At 43.1% G+C, this 23,111-nt stretch overlaps 1 protein-coding gene across 3 annotated transcripts in view; it reads left to right on the top strand.

Annotated features, from left to right (window-relative positions):
- CADM3 (cell adhesion molecule 3) overlaps positions 1–22,858 on the top strand; it is a 106,077-nt gene extending 83,219 nt beyond the window's left edge. Inside the window, exons 6-11 of one of the 3 annotated variants that reach the window (XM_033924376.1) lie at positions 1,615–1,705; positions 3,502–3,674; positions 13,840–13,863; positions 16,340–16,465; positions 20,233–20,309; positions 22,277–22,408. In XM_033924376.1, coding sequence (XP_033780267.1) covers positions 1,615–1,705; positions 3,502–3,674; positions 13,840–13,863; positions 16,340–16,465; positions 20,233–20,291 — 473 coding nt within the window. In that variant the 3' untranslated portion in view covers positions 20,292–20,309; positions 22,277–22,408. Of the gene's footprint in view, positions 1–1,614; positions 1,706–3,501; positions 3,675–13,839; positions 13,864–16,339; positions 16,466–20,232; positions 20,310–22,276 lie in introns of all 3 variants that reach the window. The other 2 variants (XM_033924373.1, XM_033924375.1) reach the window with 2 other exon arrangements.
- Positions 22,859–23,111: the final 253 nt, after the last annotated feature.

Here is a 23,111-nt window from a genome sequence, read left to right as displayed (position 1 = left end):
CAAGCCTCCACTTCCCCAGGTACGTGAGCCCACCGGGACAGATAGGGAAAACCACTTAGATAATAGGCAGTATATACATGGCTAAAATAAATAAAGTTTATTTAGAAAGTGGGTTTTTTAAAATTTACGTTGTCACTTTTCCATCAACATCATTTTTTAGCTCTTGTTCAGTCTCAGCTGGATTACTGCAACTCAGTTTTTTGTGGTCTCAGTACAGGAAATTTAAGGCGATTACAGTTAATTTAAGGCATTGTTGAGAAGCCTATATTGATTGCCTCGTAGCTCTAGAATCAAGTTTAAAAGTGCCTGTATCATTTTAGAAATCTATCTATCTTTAATATTGAACTCTGTTAGACAAGCCAATCGCAGATCTATTCATGCACATTCTTTGGTGTATCCATCTTTTAAGGGCATTCAATCTAGGTCTTCATTTTCTCGTTCTTTGTCATTTCTTTTGGCTTCCATTTTGAATGAACTACCAGTTAATCTAAGATTGTGTACATCTTATCAAATCCTTTGCAAATATTTGAAAGCCTTTCATTTTCAAACACTTTTACAATGACTAATATTGTACTAGTACTTAATACAGAATTAGTAATCCTCGTAGAGCTCTAACATTGGTTTGGGGATGATGCAGCATATAACACGATGAAAGGGTAGATTAGAATATCACACTTTTAACTGCATAAAAGATAACTTGTCACATAAAGCAGGATATTCGTTGCCCGTACCTTGACATGGCCTAGCACCGAATACCCAGGGATAACGCCAACTATCTGCCCCACTCTTTATATGGAAGAAATCCCAGATCTTTCCCTTGTGGCTTCTACTCTCCCACTCTACCTGCAGTGAACACACATGAATTTGCCAAGCCTTCAAGATGTTCCTTGTGCTGGTGGACAGCCTGCCAAAGAACATCACTTGCCCACCAGCAGGATTCATCAGCCCCAGGCTCTGCGAGGAAGAGCAGATGTTTCATTATAGTAGGAATCATCCTGCAGCCCATTGAGGTTTTCCTCCCAGGCTCTGAAAGAACAAAAGGAAAATCAAGTGATCCCCGTTCATGGGACAATATTGTATTCTTTTACAGCTATCACCATATTTTCTTTGGTTTTGTTTCTATTTATTACCTTTAAAGCGGACTAACACAGAAATTGCACTACGTTATGGGCTGGGCAAGGCATTATACCCTAATGACTGATGCTGTGGCGTACGACTGTATCTGTCTCTTCATTCCCGGGCTTTCTTCTCGAACAGTGTTTCTCAACTGGGTCCTGCATATAATGGAGGCGGTTTATGCAAATTCAATGTGGATATTCTGAAAACCTGACTGGCAAGGAGGCACTCCAGGACCGAGTTGAGAAAGACTGTCCTAGAAGAGCTGATTATCAGAGATTTGGATATTGGATAATGAGGCCCTGATATTCAAAGCGATTTAGCCGACTACTGACCGGTTAAATCACTTGATCGGGGCTAGCCACAAAAATAACTGGCTAAGAAGTACTGCTGAATATTGCAGCTGGTGCCACAGTGTAAGCATATGTGTCTGAGGAGACAGGGAACAAACTTTAGCTCTGGCAGACAGACCTTACCTGCTCTGTCTTCTGTTTACAGATAGTCCCACAGCAAGGATTGACGCCTACCCACAGATACCCAGAGAAGGAGAAAAACTTCGCCTCCAGTGTGATGGAGCAGGGAATCCCAGGTAAGAGGCATCAGCAAGCAGTATAAAATGGAGGTGAATTAATGGTTAGCGATTGGAGACAAGAGTAGGGTAGAGGATTGTAGAGTGGGAGGGTGCAGCAAATTTAACAAAAAAAGGTATTGCTATGAAGACATCAATTTAATTTCATTACTCTTTTACACTTTCCAATCACCTCTTCACAACCCCCAGCCCTTCTCCCCTCTAAGTGACCTCTTCAGCCCCTCTTATCCTTCTGTTACTCCTCAATATAAAGCGCCTCCTCCCTCCTTATTATAAAACCACAGTGGTACAAAAAAGCAAATGCTTTGGGCTGTAGAGCAAGATACAGTCAAAGGGATGCTGTTATGCTCACGGATAACAGTTTGCATTAGATATTAGAGAAGAGGAAGATAGGAATTGTGCAGCCTCTCAAAACCTTTTAATAAACAAAGGAGGTCAATATTCTCCTGCCTGGTAAAATTGCTTTGAATATCAGCTATTCAATGGACGACCGAGGGGTGGAGTTGGCTCTTAACAAGTTAAGTGCTGATATTCAGTCATAACCAGTTAAACTGGACAAATAGCTGTCCTATTTGCTCAAGGCTCTTTTTTTATAGCTACCTGGAGTTCAGAAGGCATTTGAAGACTTATCTATTCTCTAGATTTTTGAGTAATTTAATTTCTTCAGAGTTCTATTTGTAAACTCGTGATGTTGCCATGGGAACGCAAAGCAGCCATTTTAGACAGCGGCTCTGCATGGGGCAGGAGCGTAGGAAGATCACTCCTGCCCCAGTTCACAGCTGGACCACCAGGGCTTTCAAGGTAGGCTTTCTAGAGGTTTGGGAGGTGGGATGATTCAGAGTCAGCCAGGACAAGAGGTGGGCGGGATAACTCCTGTCCTGGCTCACTGCTGGACCATCAGGGCTTATGGTAGGCACAGAGAGAGGCCTGGAGGGAGAGGGGGGTGGGAGACAGGGTACAGAGCCTAGCAGCGCAGGACCAGGAAGTGACATCAGAGGACGAGCCGAGGCCAGCACAGGCAGCAGGTAGGAGATTCTGCTTGCTGCCAGAGAAGATCTGAAGAGGTATGTGGGGGTGGGGGATGCAGCAATGCCAGGCACTTCCTTCCCTCGCTACGCTGCTGCTTGCACAAACAGAATTATCTTAAGCTCCTTCTTTAAACTGATACAGCTGTTGGCAGGTAACGTAAGACTCACCAGTACAGGGTTAGGCTATTGTTCTAGAATGGGATCTGGGCCCCCAAATGCCAGTTTAGAATAAGCTCAGGGTGCCTAAAAGCAAATGTCATTGCTTGAACCACTCGAGTGCCTAACACTGACTGTTCCAAATCACTCCAGGTAATTAACTCAGTGTTGGCTATCTGGCCATTACTGCTGAGCAATCCTGGGAGTAAATACTGATATTCAAATTGATTTAGCTGGTTAAGTTGCTTGGTTGGGGCATTTAACCAACTAAGTGTGCTGAATATAGCATTAGCACCTAGATCAAAACCGGTGGGTGTTCTGGGGGCAAAATCAGCATTTGGCCACTTAAGTGCTGATAGTCAGCCTTTAAACAGCCATAAATGGTGCCTCAGAAAAGTCTGTCCTATTTTTGGCTGCTTAAGTGCTAAATATTGACTTAAGTGTTAGCTGGCATAAAAGAGCTGGAGCCTGCACAGTCCCTCTTTGAATCTCCATGAATAATGCCCATTGACTGGCTTGACCCCTTCAGTGTTAGGGTTCCGAATTTCCACAAATGGTTGACGTCCCTGTCTAGCTACATTTGTAATGAATTCTTGTACCGGTTTCTTTCAGTCCACACAGCTATTCCTGGGAGAAAGAGGGCAGTGACCTTCCAGTTCAGACCAGTCAAGTGGACAACACCCTGCAGTTCCTCTTCTTGAACCGTAGTGATGGCGGTACCTACCTTTGCAAAGCTAGCAACAACCTGGGGACGTTTGTTGCAAAATACAGGCTTGACGTGAATGGTAAGTGATCTTCTGTCCCTTGTCCCTAAGGGATGAGCTCTCTTTTTGGGGGTGGGTCACACTGGTCAAGTCGTTGGGAGAGCGGAGCCCATTCTCTTGATATATCTGGCTTCACATTGCTAGAGAAAGGCTGAATCATTCCTTATCTTGTCCTTCCATTGTTTCTCTGGACTTTTACATCTTGCCCTACATAGCGTACCTGCAACAAAATTCCACAGCTGCAATGGAGATAAAACCAGGACCGGCTCAACCCATTCCATGTGACCTGGAATTCATAATAATACTGAACTGTCAGTTCACAAGGAGGCAACAGCAGCAACGGTGGTACCCAGGATTCTAATGCCTCTTACCTCAACATCACCTTCAGGGACCAAAGGGTGAATCACAAACATCAGATAGGCCTGAATCTGTGAAGATAATTGCAAAGATCTCATAATTGCTCATCACATACCTCCTGAAAACCTGCATATTGGGTAGGACCATATTTGGGTTCTTCCCTATGTGTAATTATCCACTTTCTTTTCTGGCATTACTTGGTAATTACATTACATTACATTAGTGATTTCTATTCCGTCATTACCTTGCGGTTCAAGGCGGCTTACAAAAGATTTATAAACAGGGTTACAATGGGAGAACAATTGGTTTGCTAGATTGGTAAAGAGTAGATCTTTGGTGTTTCTTTGTTGGTTAAGAACAAGGAGGCTTAACAGAAGATTTGTAGACTGGGGTTTCAATGGGAGCACAATTGTCCTTGCTATGATAGTAAAGGGTAGATCCTTTGTCTATTTTAGTGATTTTGAGAGTACGAGAGGTAATTTGCCTCATCCTGTAGAATAAATTATATCTGAAGATTATTACATAAGAATAGCCTTACTGGGTCAGACCAATGGTCCCCATCTTCACCATGGCCAATCCAGGTTACAAGTACCTGGCAAAAACCCAAAGAGTAGCAACATTCCAGGCCACCGATCCAGGGCAAGCAGTGGCTTCCCCCATGTCTTTCTCAATAACAGACTTTTCCTCCAGGAACTTGTCCAAACTTTTCTTAAAACCAGCTACGCTATCCGCTCTTACCACAACCTCTGGCAATGCGTTCCAGAGCTTAACTATTCTCTGAGTGAAAAAATATTTCCTCCTATTGGTTTTAAAAGTATTTCCCTGTAACTTCATCGAGTGTCCCCTCGTCTTTGTAATTTTTGATGGGGTAAAAAAAAATCGATCCACTTGTACCCGTTCTACTCCACTCGGGATTTTGTAGATTCCAATCCTATCTCCTCTCAGCCGTCCCTTTTCCAAGCTGAGGAGCCCTAACCTCTTTAGCTTTTCCTCATACGAGAGGAGTTCCATCCCCTTTATCATCTTGGTCGCTCTTCTGTGAACCTTTTCTAGTTCTGCCATATCTTTTTTGAGATAAGGCGGCCAGAATTAAATGCAGTACTCAAGGTGAGGTCGCACCATGGAGCGATACAGAGGCATTATAACATTCTTAGTCCTTTTCCAATAATTCCTAGCATCTTGTTTGCTTTTTTTGGCCGCTGCCACACATTTCTTTAATTTTCTATACCATTCTCCCAGGGAAGCTCAGAACGGTTTACATGAATCTATTCAGGTGCTCAAGCATTTTTCCCTGTCTGTCCCAGTGGATTTACAATCTAATGTACCTGGGCCAGCTGGGGACATTGGGCGGAAGGCTTCAGCGTATTGTCTATGACACCCAGACCCTTTTCTTGGGCGCTGACCCCCAAGGTGGTCCCTAGCATCCGATAATTATAATTTGGATTATTCTTCCCGATGTGCATCACCTGCCATTGGGACACCCAGTCTTCCAGTTTCCTAAGGTCTGCTTGTGTTTTAATAACTTTGAACAGTTTAGTGCCATGGAATGATTGGATGTCTCTTCGGTTGCATATACGGCCATTCTGAATTACAATGATTTTTGCCTTAGATATTTATTATCATTCTTTATATATTTTTATCTTTTATTTTTTACAGATTGTGATTTTATGATATTTTGTAATCTGTCTTAAATTGTTGGTTAAGCAGAGTATAAGTACAGAAATTAAAAGATAAAGACCCTGCAGATGGGCAGTGAGATAGAAAGGAAGGGAATGCCCAGGGATGGTCTTTATTTCCTGCGATGCATAATACAGAGAGATAGAAGGAATAAAAATGGCTGAGGATGGTCTTTATTCCCTGCGCTGTGTGATACAGAGAGATAGAAGGGATTAAAATGTCTGGGGATGGTCTTTATTCCTTGCACCATGTGATACACTGAGACAGAAGGTATAGAATTACCTAGGGGTTGGTCTTTGTTCTTTGTATGGTGTATTTGTGGAGTGGCTCTCTGTATAGGAACGGTTATTGGACATGCTGCTGCCTTCTTTTATTGCGGATTGTATGATGGAGACCATTTTTGTCTCTGTGGCTGTGTTCTGCACTTTCTGCCTCACTAGCTTGGGCTCATTTCCCGTAGCGAACATGTGTAGCATTTCTGGTCCTGCTGTGTCATGGTATCCGGGGCCAGAGGGAAAATTGAGAGGGCTATTCTTCAGCCCTCCCCAGGCTGCTGCATTCCTTCTGGCTTTGTGACCTTGAAGGCTGCCTATGTTTGAAGAGAATGGGGCTGGCGGGGACAAGGCAAGAATTGCACTGGAAAGCTGCAGAGCTGCACCCACGCTCGGTTAACGATTCTGTCAGCATTAAAATCCTTTTCATCCATCTGATACTGGGAAGCTGTTGGGACCCCAAGTACACCAGAGAGGCAGAGAAGGTTGCATTATTCAGACCAGAGAATCCCAATTTAGTATACTGTGTATACGTGACTATAAATCTAGATTTGGGGGGGCCAAAATAATGGCCCAAAAATGGGGGTCTCGGTTTATATTTGAGTCAGGCCCATTGCAAGCCTCTCTCTGGGCCTACCTTAAGCCCTGCTGGTCCAACCCTCCTGTGCTCTTGCACGGTGCGATCTCACTACTCAGAATTGTTGATTTGAATTCCCACAGTGGCTGCTATGTTTATTTACTGCCTTTTCAAGAAGAGATTCACCCAAAGTGGTTACAATACATTGAATAGTAATCAGGTACTCTTAAGGATTTTTCCGATCTGTCCCTAAAAGCTCACAATTTAATTGTAGTACCTTTTGAATGACTTGCCCAGAGTCACAAGGAGCAGGCTGGGATTGAACTCACAAGGCAGCAGCTCTAACCACTAGGCCACTCATTCCCACAGTAACCTTGCAAGACGGACGGGAGTTTGGTTTCTATTCGAGCCAACTTTTTCCCTCCATTTTTGGGGAAGAAAGTTTACCTTAGTTTATATTCAGACGGGTTTATATATGGTGAGTGAAAAGATGGTATTGAAGCCAGGATATTCACAGACTTCACTGAACACAGATCCTTCTGTAAAAATATTTATTTATATACCACTTATGGCCTAAGTGGTTTGCATTTAGGTACTCAAGCCTTTTCCCCTATCTGTCCTGGTGGGCTCACACTCCACCTAATGTACCTGGGGCAATGGGGGATTTGAACCCTCAACCTCAGGATGCCACACACTCCCACATCTAATGCAACTTAAAAATGTGTCTATTATGGGAGCTATAGCGTTTTCAGCCATCAGATAACTCCTCCACTGCACTGTTTCTCCAAAGCACAGTTAGCTGACAGGTACTGTATATGCAACTCAGGGTATATGCAAATGTCGACAGAGGAATTTTTGTAGTATACATTCAGTAAAAGGAGTGGGGAAAATATCAGTGTTCAGGGCTATTCTAGAAAGGTCACTCTTCCTGCCCAATTTGGATGTGCAAATGCCCAGGAGTATGCCTTCTTGAAACCTTCTTGCAGGAATAATAAACTTGAATAAAGGTGAGCCGGTTAATGCAGTGTGACTGGATTTTCAGACACTTCTGAGAAAATTAAAAGGCCACAGGATAGGATTCACTGCTCCAAGCTTCCAAGTTTATTTATTTATCCCACCTAGCAAAAAAAGTGTCTAGGCAGCTTACAAACTAATCTCCCTTTTAATAATCCATGGTAGAGGTTTCTACCATAGCTCTGATGCCACTCCAACACTGGTAGAATTCCTATCAGCATTTAGCACTATGGGCCGCACTAGAAGCCTTGACCCCCAGCTTAGTAAAAGGGAGTGTAAATTGTTGTAGGGGTTAAGGGCACATAGACAAGACAGTGAGGGAAGAGGGTGGAACTGCATAGTTTGAAAGAAAAAGTGTGTGTGTGGGGGGGGGGGTGGAGAATAGACATAAGGGTAGGTTCTATGCAGGTGCTCACATGAGCCATGTTACGATCTGAGAAGATGAAAATTTTGAGATTGGCTTTAGATGTGTCCAATGATGTCAGAAATCCAAGATGTTGAGCAAACATGTCTCATAGTTCGGGCCCTTGTACTGAGAAGATAGAACTATGTCTGGTGGCTAGGACCTGGTTAAAAAAAGAGAGAAGATGGCCTGAAATCCAGCCCAAATAATTAAAACAATATAAATCATAAATAGACAAAATATATTTTCTACTGACCCGCCACCTTCTTCATTCAAGTATATTCACCATACCATCAGATAATAAAGTGTATAAAGTCCCGAAGTGACCTCCCCAAAGAGACGGGGAATAATAAAGAGATTTAATTGTGAAGGAAGAAGGCAGAGGGTCAGTAGAAAATGGATTTCTCTACCCTGTTGGCTGTCGCTAAACTATATTCAGATTTGCATAAGCTCTGTTGTTTACGCCTCTGAAGTCTTGTCTCCTGGTGAAAAAACACTGTCAGGTGTAGAGCAAGACATGTAAAACGTCATCTGGAAATACCATTGCAAGTGAACTTTAGAACTTTTGCGGCAAAGTTGCCTCTTCGTGGAGCCATCTGTGAGGCTCTACAGAACAAGTAACACTTTTGCCTTATGGTTTTTAAGATCTGTTTGCACTTTATTATTCCCCGTCTCTTTGGGGAGGTCACTTCGGGACTTTATACACTTTATTATCTAATGATATGGTGAATATACTTGAATGAAAATATTTATTCTAGTAAACATGATTCATAATAAAAAATCTTAAACAGTGTAAAAAGTATGAGTATTTAGCTTCATTTTTATATGATTTGTTTAAATTTATATTTGGAGCTTTGTTTTTTAGTTATATTGTTTCCCAGTATTTTGTGTTTGAACATTGTGTGACGTACCATAAAGTGTAGAGGGTTTCTCTCTCTTTTTTTTTTTTTTTAAATTGTCTCTTGCCCATGTCCAAATTATACACTGCCTTGCATGAGTTTCTCAAAAATGTAGTAAATAAATCTTTAAAAATAAATAAGAATTGCCCCTTTGGTGTGTCTAGCTGTCTTCAGCACCATGGATAGAAGCTACTGGGAGCCTCTGGGTTCTGCTTTGGCCATTCCTACCCAGTGCCTTTAGGATGTTGGTTGCTGTCCAGGGTCCTGATTGTGTAGGTTCACCTACTGTTAGAGCCTCTTGTGCTAAAGTCCATGGACAGGCTCACCTTTGACTAATAACATGTTATCACTGTCACAGTGTTTTTGCTGATTTGCTTTGATTATATTTGAATATTTTCATGTACAGAAAACTGTATTTTTTCCTCTTCATTGTTCTGAATAAATGTCACCTGTGCAAATTAAAAGAGTTGAGCATCCCCACCTCCTATTCAGTCCTTTCTAAAGCCATTTATTGGGATTCTACTGGGGGGGGGAAATGCAATTACCTTCCCCTCACACCCCAGCCCTCTAAATCCTGTCCCAGGGAAAAACCCAGACAGTCCCTTGAAATCCAGGACCTCACCTTCTCTCTCAGAGAGAAGCCCATACATCCCTCCCATCTCTGTACACCACATCATCGGCGTGGACAGCATTTTCCACCCGCTGCTCGCGCTGGTGTCGGCTCCCTTCTGACATCACGTCCTGGTCCCACAACAAGGAAGTGATGTCAAAAGCCGAAGGTGCAAGCAGCAAGTGGAAGATACTGCTTGCGTTGACGGGGCGGAGAGATGCCAACGCCCCCCACGAAGATGGCGCCTGGGGCAGTCTTTCCCCATACACATGCCTCATTTACTATGCCACTGTCCTGAGAGCTTCTGTGGGATTACGCTGTATGGAGGTGTGATATTCTCTCCTGCTCAGAGTTCCTCTTTGCTCTCCTCCTCCCTTCCTGGTTTACTGAATATAGTGCTTTATATTCCTTCCCTGGCATAAACAGTCAAGTGTCCCTTAGTAATCTGCTCACGTCCTGGTTTGATACTCTGATAACACTCGGTTTACACCAGCACCAGCCTCCCTGTGAATCTTTTCTTTGTTCCGCTTTGTGTTTTCTGTCTGTCCAGTGCCTGCATTTCTCTGCAGACAGCTTATGTGGGACACGTCTCAGACTGGCTTCCAGGCATCTTGTTAAATAGGTCTCACAACTGGAGGCTCACACAGGCTTTTTTTTCTCCTCCCACCCCCTACTCCCAGAGTGCAGCAGTAACGAAATGTAATTTCGAGATATGGGTTCTTATCCACATCTCGTAACATGTCTGATGCTTCCACAGAGGTAAAATAGCACTGTTTGATAACAACAGTTCTCCATGAACATCGATGCAGGGAAGTTACTAAGTAATCAAAGAAAATTTTTTTTTTTTTTTATTCCACTCAATGCACAATTAAGCTCTGGAATTTGTTGCTGGAGGATGTGGCAAAAGCATCTAGCATAGCTGATTTTAAAAGGTTTGAACAGATTGCTGGAGGAAAAATCCATAAACTATTAGCCAAGTAGACATGGGGAAATCCACTGCTGATGCCAGGGGACATATAGCATGGAATCTATCTACTTTTGGGGAACTTACTAGGTACTTGTGGCCTTGAGGATACTAGCTAGATGGACCTTCCTTTGTTGGGATGCACGGGACCTGCATTGCAATCTCAGATAAAATTACGATATTCCTTGTGGCAATCCAGCACTCCCTGTGCCCTCGAGCAGTTCCTGTGAATTCCCCCATCATATGACCCCACATTCTTCACTGTGGACCCAGCTCTGGCAGTCAGTCACAGGAAACCAGTTTTCAAAAACCATTTACTCAGATAAAATAGCTGTTCCAAGGCTCGCCTCCCTCTATGTGGGTGAAAGGCAGCACCTTTTGACCTGAATTCTCAGAGTTATTCCCGGGGCAGTTAGGTCAGAGGAAGCAGAAGTGCATCTCTATTCATGTTTTCAAATCAATTCACTGTTAGGATAATTCTATAAGGGGGTTACTAACATTTAGGGCTCAGTATTCAGCCAGACTTACTGCCGTCACCATTAAACCTGGACATTCAATACTGAGATGTCCAGGCACCAGAAGAACATAATAGCCTTACTGGGTCAGACGAATGGTCCATCAAGCCATGTAGCCTGTTCTCACGGTGGCCAAAACCCAAGGAGTAGCAACATTCCAGAATCCCAAAGAGTAACAAAAGATTCTAGAACCCCCCAAAGTGTATCAAGATTCCATGCAGAATCCCAAAGAATAGCAAAATTCCAGAACCCCAAGTAGTAGAGACATTCCATGCTACCGATCTAGGGCAAGCAGAGGCTTCCCCCCATGTCTTAATAACAGACTATGGACTTTTCCTCCAGGAAATTGTCCAAACCTTTCTTAAAACCAGCTACGCTACCCACTATAGGAATATGTGCTGGGTACCTGACCATCCTGGGGATTTCAACCCACAACCTTGAGCCATATCATCTTCATAAACATAGGACTTCCTACAGACTGGCTTTTATGCAATTTTTTTATTTTTTTTTTTTAAAGTGGCACCCCTACATACATACAGAGCATAGACATCTTCCAATAATAATTTGAATGTCATTGGACCTGATTTTCAGATCGCAGGAGGCAGCTCGGTTACCTCCTGTGGTCAGCGGTGAACCCAGAAATTCAATGCCAGGACTGTATCTGGTCTGTGTTAAGCCAAGCTGATATTCATTGGTTGACTGACTAAGTCATAGCAGCCAAAAGTAAGTGAGTCCATCTGGTAGTTCAGCCAATGAACATTGGTACTGACTGGCGATGTATCTAAGGGTTAAGGGGATGGGGTTTAAGTGGTTTACATATTTTAGACAGGTACTTAGGCAATGAAGGGTTAAGTGTCTTGCCCAGAGTTACAAGGAGCTGCAGTGGGAATCAAACTCGCAACCTCAGGGTGCAGAGGCAACTGCTCTAAACACTAGGCCACACCTCCTGTTGAATATTGGTAGTTAACTGGCTTGGTGCTATTCGTAGCTGTCTAAATAGCTCGTTGTGTATGGAGATGCTGGGATGGAAAAGGCGGGTTCTCTTGCTGCTGTTGCTTCTATGAATTAACATACATCACACTTAGGCACTGCATTTTCTGAGGCATCACTTGCATCCCCCATATGTATAACATTTGTGTGTCAGTGGCTTCTGCTGCTAACACTGCTTTGTTCATAGTGCAAGAATAGTGTCAACTCGCATCTATTATGGGGGCAGGAATAAGGCTCTGGATTTGCTTACTCCTCCGCTTTGGGATGAGCTCGGGAGAAAAGAGAGGAAGCCACTTTCTTTACTTCAGCAGTCGCATCCTGAACCTCCACATCCTTTTGGCCTAAGGTTGCCAAGTGGCTTCTCTCCATCCCTGCCCAGACTTTATAATCCTGGTGTCCCTGTCAACTTTTCTAAGAAAAACAAGGTTGCAAAATTGCTTAGACAGGTGGGGTAAAACCAGGACTGGATCTGCCTCAATTTCTCTATCATTGATTTATCTTTCTTTAATGCAGCAGTTCTCAATCCACTCCTCAGGACACCCTAGCCAGTCAGGTTTTCAGGATAGCAATGAGATAAAATTGCCTGCACTGTCCTGCATAATCATTGTGGATGATAATCTAAAAAAAAAAACCCCAAAAAAACCTGACTGGTTGTGTGTGGCCCAAGGACTAGGTTAAAAAAAAACCCTCCTTGAATGTCTTCCCTTAGTCACTCTCTTGGTGCATTCCACAGAACAGGACTATTCAATTCCAGTCCTCGAGGTCCACAGGCAGGCCGGATTTTCAGGATATCCACAAAGAATATGTATGAGAAAGATCAGCATACCAAGGAGGCAATGCATGCAAATTTTTCTCATGCATAATTATTGTGACTATCCTGAAAATATTGCCTGCCTGTGGACTTCGAGGACTGGAATTGGACTAACCTTTAACAAAAAAAACAGACAAAAGAACTCTACAGCCAAAAAAAAAAATATCAAAAGATCAACCCACAAAGTACAGCTGGAAAAATACTTTTAAAAAAAAATTATCAATGGTACCACATATATGAACCAAATCGATATCCAGAACCATAAAATTCTTGGCTGTGAAGCATGTAATAAACAAGAGGGAAAAAGACCTCAGACACCTTCTAATGTTGTTTCAAAACAGCCAAAGCTGGTCAAGTGAACGAGATTTCGCGTAATCATAGGTCATAAAAAACCTTCTTGTAAGTTTATCAATAATATAATGTAGTATAATAAACCATCAATGGTAGTCTAATAAAATGACTTAACTTATGGTTGGAGAAGTTCTGATTCCAATGGTCCCCATTTCATCCAATGCTTCGTCAGGGAATCAGTAGAAAAACTGGTGGCTCTCACCCAACATCACACCAACTAGGTGTCATTACACCCTTTAGATGTCGGCAGTTGCTTGTCAAAATTGAAATTGCACTCAAAGTCTGTGACAGCCTGCTCGACTCTCCCTGCAAAGCCACCGCTGATAAAGTTTTTTTTATGATTACATGAAATCTCGTTCAATTGACCAGCTTTGGCTGTTTTGAAACGACATTAGAAGGTGTCTGAGGTATTTTTCCCTCTTGCTTATTACATGCTTCACAGCCAACATTGTATGGTTCTGGATATTGATTTGGCCTATATATGTGGTTTTTTGAAATATTTTTCCAGCTCTCCTTTGTAGGCTGATCATTGGACTAACCCATCTCCTGACCTCTCTCATGCTTTCTGAGAGCTTAGTAGGCCCTCCCCGTAAGTGTTCATCTCTGTGTTTTATTCTCATGGTTTTATTTTGGCTTCAATGCTTCCCTCCATCCTGCCACCTGTTCCTCATCCGTCTATCGTCTTCATCTGCCTTGCTGCACCACCGTGCGCCCTGCGACCACTGACCACTTGTCAACACCTGCAGCTGCTTCCATGTCATCATTGCCAGGTATTTCATTGTTTTTGTGTTCAGCCTTCATGCGGGCTTGTTCGCCTGCTCCAAAATAACTTCTCTTTCAGAAGCGAGGCATAGTGCAGCAAACAAAGAGTGTCATTCAGTGTTTGTACTAGTGCATGTAAAGATTTTGTATTTATCATATTTAGAGGAGGAAGAAGTAGACTTTGGTGAAATTTGTGGGTTTTACATTTTCTGGTTTCATTGCCCCTGACACAGCCTGAGTACGTACGGCGCATCAGCTTTTAATCCCTGGAACTTTGTCTATACAAAGAAAGACTTTTCTTTTGATTCTAAAGTCTATTTCTTCCTCCATACTGGATAAAGTAGACCGCTTGCCTTGAAAATATTTAGAGCTTGTTTCCAACTGTTAACAATTTCAACATCATTCCATGGACGACTCTTGAGAGCATGAAAACTGAAAAGAACATTTCAATTAAGAGTGACCTTTCTGATACTGTGGAATGAGAGGGCCATCTGCGGTATCCACCAGGAACCATTTGAAACGGATTCAGAATACGGATATGCCTGGAAGATTCTCAGCTACTCACTGCAACGCCAAGCGATGTGAGGGCTTTTATTGAGGTGGGCAGGGGGTGACAGTTTCCTCCTACTCATTAGGATATCTAGCTCAGTCAGTATCACAGCTAAAATTTGAAATCGTGATTCTTCTTTCACAACTACTCAGGGATTCTTCCTCTGTTTTCTATCCCTCTCCCAGTCGCTGCTGCGAGGGTGCTCAGATTAAAAACAAAAATGGAGGTGCCAAGATACGCCTGCAAAACCAGCACCTAGATTGAGTTTACAGGGGAGCCACGAAGTAGGCAGGGCTAATGCCAAAAATGACCTTAGGCACCTCTGAAGACATGATTCACGTCAAAAACGGGTGCCTCGAAAACCCTACCCTACATTTCCTGCGCCTTTGTTTGAGGTAGCCGCAATTCTACAAATAGCGCCATTGCATGACTGACACGCAATCAGCGGCCATTTTGTAGGCAGCCACTGAGACCAGCGCTGTTTGTAGAATCTGACTCTTAGTGTGCCCCAGTTCCCTTAATGTGCATTAAGTATGCATTTAGGGTGCTAATTCCCATCAAGCCCAGTGTCCTGTTTGCAACAGTGGCCAACCCAGGTCCCAAAGAGTAGCAACATTCCAAAGCTGAGATTGTGATGTCATAATGCCTCATTCCACCAATGCCTAAGAGCCAACCTGAGCAGTGATGTCACAATGGCTCACTTAAGAACATAAGAGTTGCCCTACTTGGACAGACCGAAGGCCACAAATATCTGGCAAGATCCAAGAGTTGATTTCCCCACGTTCATCTTAATAATGGCTTATGGACTTCTGTTTTAGGAAATTATCTAACCCCTTTTTAAACCCTGCTAAGCTAACTGCTTTCACCACATTTGCTGGCAATAAATTTCAGAGTTTAGCTACACATGGGTGAAAAAATATTTTCTTCGGTTTGTTTTAAATCTACTACTTAGTAGCTTTATCACATGTACCATTCCTAGGTTTTTTGGAAAGAGTAAACAAGCGATTCACATCTACTCTTTACACTCCACTCATTATTTCATAGACCTCTATCATATCACCCCTGAGCTGTCTCGTCTCCAAGCTGAAGAGCCCTAGCCGCTTTAGCCTTTCCTCATAGGGAAGTTGTCCCATCCCTTTTATATTTTCGGCACCTTCTCTGTACCTTTTCTAATTCTGCTACATCCATGACCAGAATTGCACACAATATATGAGATGTGGCCGTCAGTGGCGTAGCGAGGGTAGGAGGTGCCAGAGGCTCTCCTCTCCACCCTGAACAGAAAGCTGAAAAAAATCACATGCATGTACCATGCACAGCAGGATCATTAAAAGCATGTGATGGTGGTCAAGAGCATGCATGAATGTCGAGGGAGAAAGTATGCTTCTGAATGATTTAATTTTTGACTAAGGTAATACCACGCTTGTATGCAGATCCTTTACCTACTGCAGTGTGTGTTAAAGGCTTTCCTTACCCCTACCAATGATCCCTGAGACATCTGTCCCAGAGCAAGACCATGACCCTGCTGCTAGTGCTTCAACCTAGTGCTCCCTGGGATCCCACACAGGAAAGTGTTTTAGGAAGACCTCATTCTCCCATGACCCAGTGCAACAACGCAGTATTTAATGTTAAGAGAAGGGAAGCATGTAAAAAAGAAACGTTATCCTATGTTTACCTTTAATAGATCTAGTATTAAACTTTCCCTCTTTCTCGTCTTCCCTCCTTCTCTGCCTCCATCACTTTTCATCATTCCTCCATCTTCCTCTCTATCCTCTTCTCACTTACCCCTTTCATTCTCTCTTCTGTTATCTTCACCGCCATCCTGATCACTTCTCACCTTCCTTACGATGTTTTCCCTTTCCTTAATCCTATTCCTTTCCTTCATTTTGCTCTATCTCCTTTCCCCGTAATCACTATTTCTCTCTCTCTCTGATTAGATCCCAGCCCAGTTCCATCAACATCCACTATTGATCATGCCGTTATTGGAGGTGTTGTTGCAGTAATCGCCTTCATCTTGGTTGGCCTCATCATTCTCGTGGGACATTACATGCTACGGCACAAAGGTGAGGCCTGGCCTGTGCAGCAGATATACATAGGGGTTTGTCTTAGGCTGGTATTGGGTGCACAGGGACAAATATACTGTACTGGCATCTGGTAGGGATGGACAGCCAAGAAATGGTCATGGTTTTTTTTCAGTTTGGTTGCAAAATGAACGCCAATACAAGTGCACACTCTTCTTAAAGAGGACGTACCATGTACAAAGAAGGTGCATTCTTATAAAAAGTGTGAATTAGTTGCGAAGAATGCTCATTCTTTCCTGATAGTCTACACATGTGCAATACACTATTGGGATGAGTGTGCCCTTTTTGCACATAGGGCTTATAAAGGTGGCCCAAATGTAGGTGGTAAAATGCAAAGCACTGAGTGAAAATCCAATAATGCCATCTGGACCCCAGAAGTAGCGAAGGGGGGGGGGGGCAGGGGGGCAGTCCGCCCTGGGCACCTGCCCTCCTCCTCTCCACCCCTCTGTGGCAGCTTTCCATCCCTCCTATAGCATGTCCGAACCGCCCCCCAAGATCTGACATACCGTCGGGTCTCCTAATGCAGCAGGGGACCAGGGCTTCCTTCTGCCTTGTCATCAGTGATGTCATCAGTGACTCAGCAGAAGGAAGGCCCCGAACAAGCATGTTCAGAGCCTGTGTCTGCTAGCCATCCACCGCCACTGCTGCTGCTTTGGGAGGTCCTGGAGGTCTCACCAGGGGGAAATGAATCATTCACTGAAGTGACTTGCATCACAAATGGTGGGAGCAAATGGAAGGCCTTTCCAGCTCAAATAAAGCCAACTCCAGAGGTGAAAATCAAGGATCCATAGGTTTATTGAAGCACCAAATATCAGAAAGCAACTAAAAGTGTCAACACAGAACCACATTTCGACATAGAAACATGACATGAAAACACCCACCGCAGCAGTCATACAATCTACATGTAGACATACAGACAAGGCCTCATATTGCATGGGACACACTTAAGTACTGCCCTAAACAGGCTTCGCAAAGATCCAGTATCATGACTGACTCTGTGCAGGTTTTGGGGCACACATGGCCATTCCTTCCCATGGTTACCACCTTCACCTCCCTTATAAAATATCTGCAAAAAAAAAATGGAACGACTTTCAATACCTGAGGGGCTGAGAAAAATTAGAATCACTGAATGCTTGAGAAGCTTGAAGCCGGCTTCTCTTTTCTCTTCACTTTGATGAGTCTCGTTAAATCCAGGCTGAGTTCAGAGCCTTTTGGGGTGCATATAAATCCCAGTTCTACATTCTGAAGTTTACTAGCGTGATCCTCTGGTGAAAGAAAGACAGAACAGCTTCACTGGCTGAAATGAAACGAGTCTCTGCACAATAGAGGGCTGTCTCCCGGAATTCTTGGTTTATTTTATAATAGTCAAGGTGCAATCAGGAGAATGAGCCATTCCTGTCTTCGTATTAATGGGATTAAGTGAATCTAATTTATAATAGCAGATTTTAGATAGTAGAAACACAATTGCAAATGGCTGATCCAATTCCATTGAAGCTTTAAAATAAAATGGCATAAAAATGACATTGGAGACAGTCTCCACAGAATACAAATATCTTCCTGAGGGTTTGACAAGCCCTCCACAGCCGCTCCAATCCACTCAGTTAATTCTAAATATCTGTCACAACCAAATCAACCCCTTAGGATTTTAAAGTTCTTGCTGTCAACTCAGATAAGTGGCGTCCTGTCGGATTCAGTCCCATTCCAGGCATGGGTTTATTTACGGCGCCCATAGGTTTCGCTCTTCTCTGGAAATGAACAGCAAAGGTGAACTCAAGGGCACAGCAAGTTTCTTTTGTACCAGCCAACTGATTGCAAAAACAGCCCGAGACCATTCTGCACTCCCGTAAGGGCTGACAGCAGGACTCGCCTGAGGTTTGATTGTACCCTGCCACAAATAAAAAGTAGCAGAAACTGACTGCATCAGTGGCTCTCCAATAAGACCTTACTATTCCCTCTGGAAGTCAAAACGCCAGCCCAGAAGTTAGTATACATCATTACATAGGAGTCTGCAGCTAAAGATTTTTCTAGATTTCAAAAAAGTTTGAGCTCAATTAAGGACACTGATGCTTCATTTCTCTCACTTGCACCCAGCAGCCTAAGAACATAAGAATAGCCTTCCTGGGTCAGACCAATGGTCCATCAAGCTCAGTGGCTAATCCAGGTCCCTAGTACCTGGCCAGAACCCCAAAGAGTATCAAAGTTCCATGCAGAAACTCAAAATACTGCAATAAAATGAATCCCTAAGAAGAAAACAATTTGACCATGTTATTCCACTTTTATAGAAAGCTCATTGGTTACCCAAATCCCACAGAATCTCCTATAAATTAGCATTACTGACACATTAAATAGTAATGGCTAAGATACCTGATTCCATTTGCTCCCACTAGATTCTTCTTTCAGTCCCTTCTCCAAGACTCAGATACACTCGGAGGGCCACAAATACGGAATTCAATTCACTTGATAGGTTTGAAGGAATTTTAAAAAGCTGGCTCTGCAAAGACGCCTTTGAATCCTAGAATTCGGGTCTTCAGATTCCTCTATACTTTGCCCTAATGTTCCAACCCTACTTGATTGACTTTTTCTTTAATGCTTTCCCTAGGTTTGCTGTATATTGTCAGAATCTAATTTATACCCCGATTATATACTTGGAAATCGCTTTGAAATATGATCTTGCGATTGAATCAAATTTTTAAATAAGCTTGATATTATAGAGCCTATTCTGTGTAGTTCCAAAGACTCACTGCATTAGTTAGGATGCCCTTTATTGCCTAAGGGGAAAACCACTTAGGGGCTGATACTGGAAGCTTGTGGATACCAAGAGGTCTAACACGAGTTCTTATGCACAAGAGGCAAAAAGGAGTTTTGCACAGTAGACATCGGCGTGCAGTATATTAAAGTGAACGGTAATAAGATTATTCATTATTCCATTGCAAAATCTCCTTTCGAGTCCCTCGCTTTGCCGTGGATTTTACGACACCACAAGGAAAATAATCTTCTCTGTATTCGCCCCCCTTTATGGAACACACTTCCAAGCCATATCTAGGATGAATCTAAAGACTTCGCACCTCAAGAACTCTCTATTTCTAGGTAGTCTGGTACTTTCCCCCTCCCCCCCACTGTGTCTCTATTTAATTTGTCCTACTTATTATATGTGCTAATATGATTCCCACCCCTATGTTTGTAACAATTTTTATTGTGGAAACCACAATGATAAGCGCATTATCAAATACTTCAACTTGAAACAATGCAGAGAAGCACAGCAAGGAATTTTTAGGTGAGCATAGCAGGAGGCGTAGAAGGGTTAGTTGAGAGGAGTTCATGCTGATTTCTTCTTCATGCTGCAAGCAGGACAGTATCTGCAGCTTGCAAAACAGAACAAAAGGTGTTGGTTCTGCGCACAGGTCCAAGCAGAAAAAAATTCTATTTGTGCATGAACTTGAATGTTCTACACATTTGAATCAGCCTTGAAAAACTTTTCCCCACAAGAAATTTTTGTGAGGCTTATATTTATTCCAGCTCACGTGCAGGTGTTTGCTGCCACTTTCAATTTGCTCAGACATCTGCACCGTGCTAGCTGACCTTGGCGCAGAACCTTCTGCGTATGTGTCTTGTCAGGCTTACCCCAATTAACACACAAGTTCTGCGCACTTTGAATGTGTTTATGATTAGTTTACGTTTGCGTTAGAAATCACGTGCTTTGTCATTGGCACACATCTCTAATGCGCAGCTCTCTGCATCCGGCTCCTTAGATTGTACACCCTGTAAGGATGAGAAAATACCTCAGTACCAGAATGTTACTCACCCCTGAACTACAGCTGAAAACAGTGTAAGCTATCTCCAAATCCCTTCCCTCCTCCTCTTTTGCATGTGGCTTACATGTTTTCTTGGTCTTTCCACTCTGCTCGGTTTTCTCATGGCCAGGACTATGCTTAAGGCTTGCAAATACCTCTGAGCCAGGCCTGGCGCTACGTTTGCCTCTATGGACTGAAGACTGTACTTCCATCCTTGCAAAGCCAGGCCTTGATCAGGCTCTGCCTGGTAACATACCTGTACTATAGCTGTGAGGGGACAGGCTTCTGTTAGATAGACTGAAATCTTGGGCCCAATATTCAAATAAGGCTAAGATCCTAAATTTAGACTTCTCTTTTCAGCTTAAAAACCTATAAGCCTAAGTTTCAGCTGAAAATTCATCTTAATTTAGGCGCTTAAAAGTTACGTTTATAAATTTAGGGCTGCTATTCATATTCCTAGATCTATGAGCCTAGTACTGAAAATCAGTCCTAAACTCCCAGGATGATGAAATTCAGTGGGTTCACTAGCACCCCTGCTCTATGTCTGCTAGACCACCAGGGATTGGAAGGGTGGGCCTAGAGATAGGGTTACCAGATGTCCGGATTTATCCCGCCATGTCCTCTTTGTCCGGGTTTGAAAAGCTTTGCGCTCAGGGCCCCATCTGCACATGCGTGGATGCGATGCGGTGACATGGAGAGAACAGGGCGTGGATAGATAGAACTGGGCAATGAGGTCACATGTCTGGATTTTATTCGTGTAAAATCTGGTAACCCTACTTAGAGAGAGGCCTATAGGAAGTGGGGTGTTCTTGTCAAGGGCCAAATGTTGTTCTGGGGGTGAGGGCAGAGAGGGGAATTTAAGATAGTTTTCCAGGATTGGAAGGGAAGGAGGGGGGATAGGAGTCAGATGCTCTTTTGGGAGGGGGTGGATAGCAGTGCTTTTTATGGGTGAGGTCAGCTGCAAGGGGGAGATCTCAGCACTTCAGATTGTTGCCTGACATTCATGCAGGTGCCAGACGATATTCAATGCTGGCCGGGAAAGTTTAGGATTGCTGTTTAGTTATGTAGGCACAGCATAGAATATTGCCAGCATTGCCATAACTCCCAGCTCTACCCCTGAAATGCCCCTCTCGTGCCTGGACTTAAGGGCTTAGATTCTATAAACGGTGCCTAGATTGGCATGCCTAGCCAATCTAGGTGCCTAACTTAATTTTTTTAATTATCTCAATCATCGCCATTAAAAACCAATTTTAAAAATTAATTATCTGGTAGGCAGGTAGGCATCTACTCCAAGACGCCTACCAGAAAGTAGACATGGTTAGGGGTGGATTTGGAGCACAGTTTGACTTAGGTATAAGAAAACCCTGGACTAAATGGTGCCTACTGCCTCCTGGTGGCTAAGACTGTTTAGACACTGCTAGGCACATTTCCATAAATGACGCCTAGTGGATGTTTGACAGATGCACTCAATGACATTTATAGAATCAGGGCCAAGATGGCTACTTAGTGCTTATATTCAGTGGTTACATGCCTGGATAAGTACAACTACATATCAGTCACTGGCCCACAGAGACAGAAGCCTCCCCTGACTGCGTCAATTGCTTTGAATATTGGACCCAGTTAGGGTCCAACACTGAATATCTAGGTCTAATTCAGCCAGCAGCGACCAGCATTTAAAGAAGTGTTGACCGCTATTGGCTGAATATTGCCATCTTAGCTTTTTCTCTGCCCTAAATCTGGCCCATTTCATTAAATTCTGAATATAAAGTTAGCCACTCAGCCCTGGTTAATTTTCAAACAGGCCAGATTTAGAGCTTATCTCTAAAGGGTCCTTTTATTAAGGTGCGTTAACCACGCTAAATGCTAAGAAGCCCATAATGGATGTCTTAGCATTTATGAGAAGAAATCCTTTGAATATCAGGCCTATTATTGATCAAGAGTTAACTGTGATGGCAATGGTTTTGTCTACCTCTCAAAGTTTTGTGTATCTGTCCGCTCTCAGGCACTTATCTGACCAACGAGGCCAAGGGCGCGGATGATGCACCTGACGCGGATACAGCCATCATCAATGCAGAGGCAGGCCTGGCCGGTGGGGATGATAAGAAGGAGTACTTCATCTAAGTGGAAGAAAAACAAAGATTGATTAATAAAAAGAATTAAGTTCAGAGCCACCGCAGGAATACAGAAAACAGATTTGGAATCCTCAGTCCAAAATCCAAACTGAATAAATGCTCATCCTTCTCTTTGTCTCTGGCTTTGGATCTTTCTTTGCTGCTGTCCCACTGTCTCTTACTCTCTCTTGCTGATTTTCTCCATTTCTTTCATACTTTTCCCATCTCGTCTCGCTCTGTCTTGCGCTCTGCCACATTCTTTTTCTCTCCTCTGATCTTTTTTGCAGTGGGAACGCCACCGCCAAGGTACGCAGGACATCTGGGGCGGGAGGAGATGGGCTTGTGCTTCCGAGCTGAACTTGTACAGAGAAACATTATTCCTAAAGAAAAGAGGACAAAACAGACTTATTAAAAAAAAAAAAAAAGACAAAACTACAAAACTTATGCCTGCTAGTAATAACCTACATATCTTCTGCTGAAAACACTCGCACTAAGGAAACATGAAGAACACAATTGTGAGTTATACCTTTGCTTTTTGGTGTAAAAAAAAAAAACAAAAAAACAGCAATGATGATAAAGCAGAGGGGTTTTTTTTCTAATCATTATTGTTTGGGATGTTAAAAAGATGAGGGGTGGGGGGCTATTTAAATGAAAATATGTTTGTTTCTAGTTGCTTTGAGGAATCTGTTTTTATTTTTGACTTTAATTTTGTGAATGCATCCAAGG

Source organism: Geotrypetes seraphini, chromosome 16 (genome assembly GCF_902459505.1).
Source record: "Geotrypetes seraphini chromosome 16, aGeoSer1.1, whole genome shotgun sequence".
Lineage (NCBI taxonomy): Eukaryota > Metazoa > Chordata > Amphibia > Gymnophiona > Dermophiidae > Geotrypetes > Geotrypetes seraphini.
The sequence above is the reverse complement of the archived record's forward strand: the minus strand, read 5'-3'. Positions and strand labels throughout refer to the sequence as shown.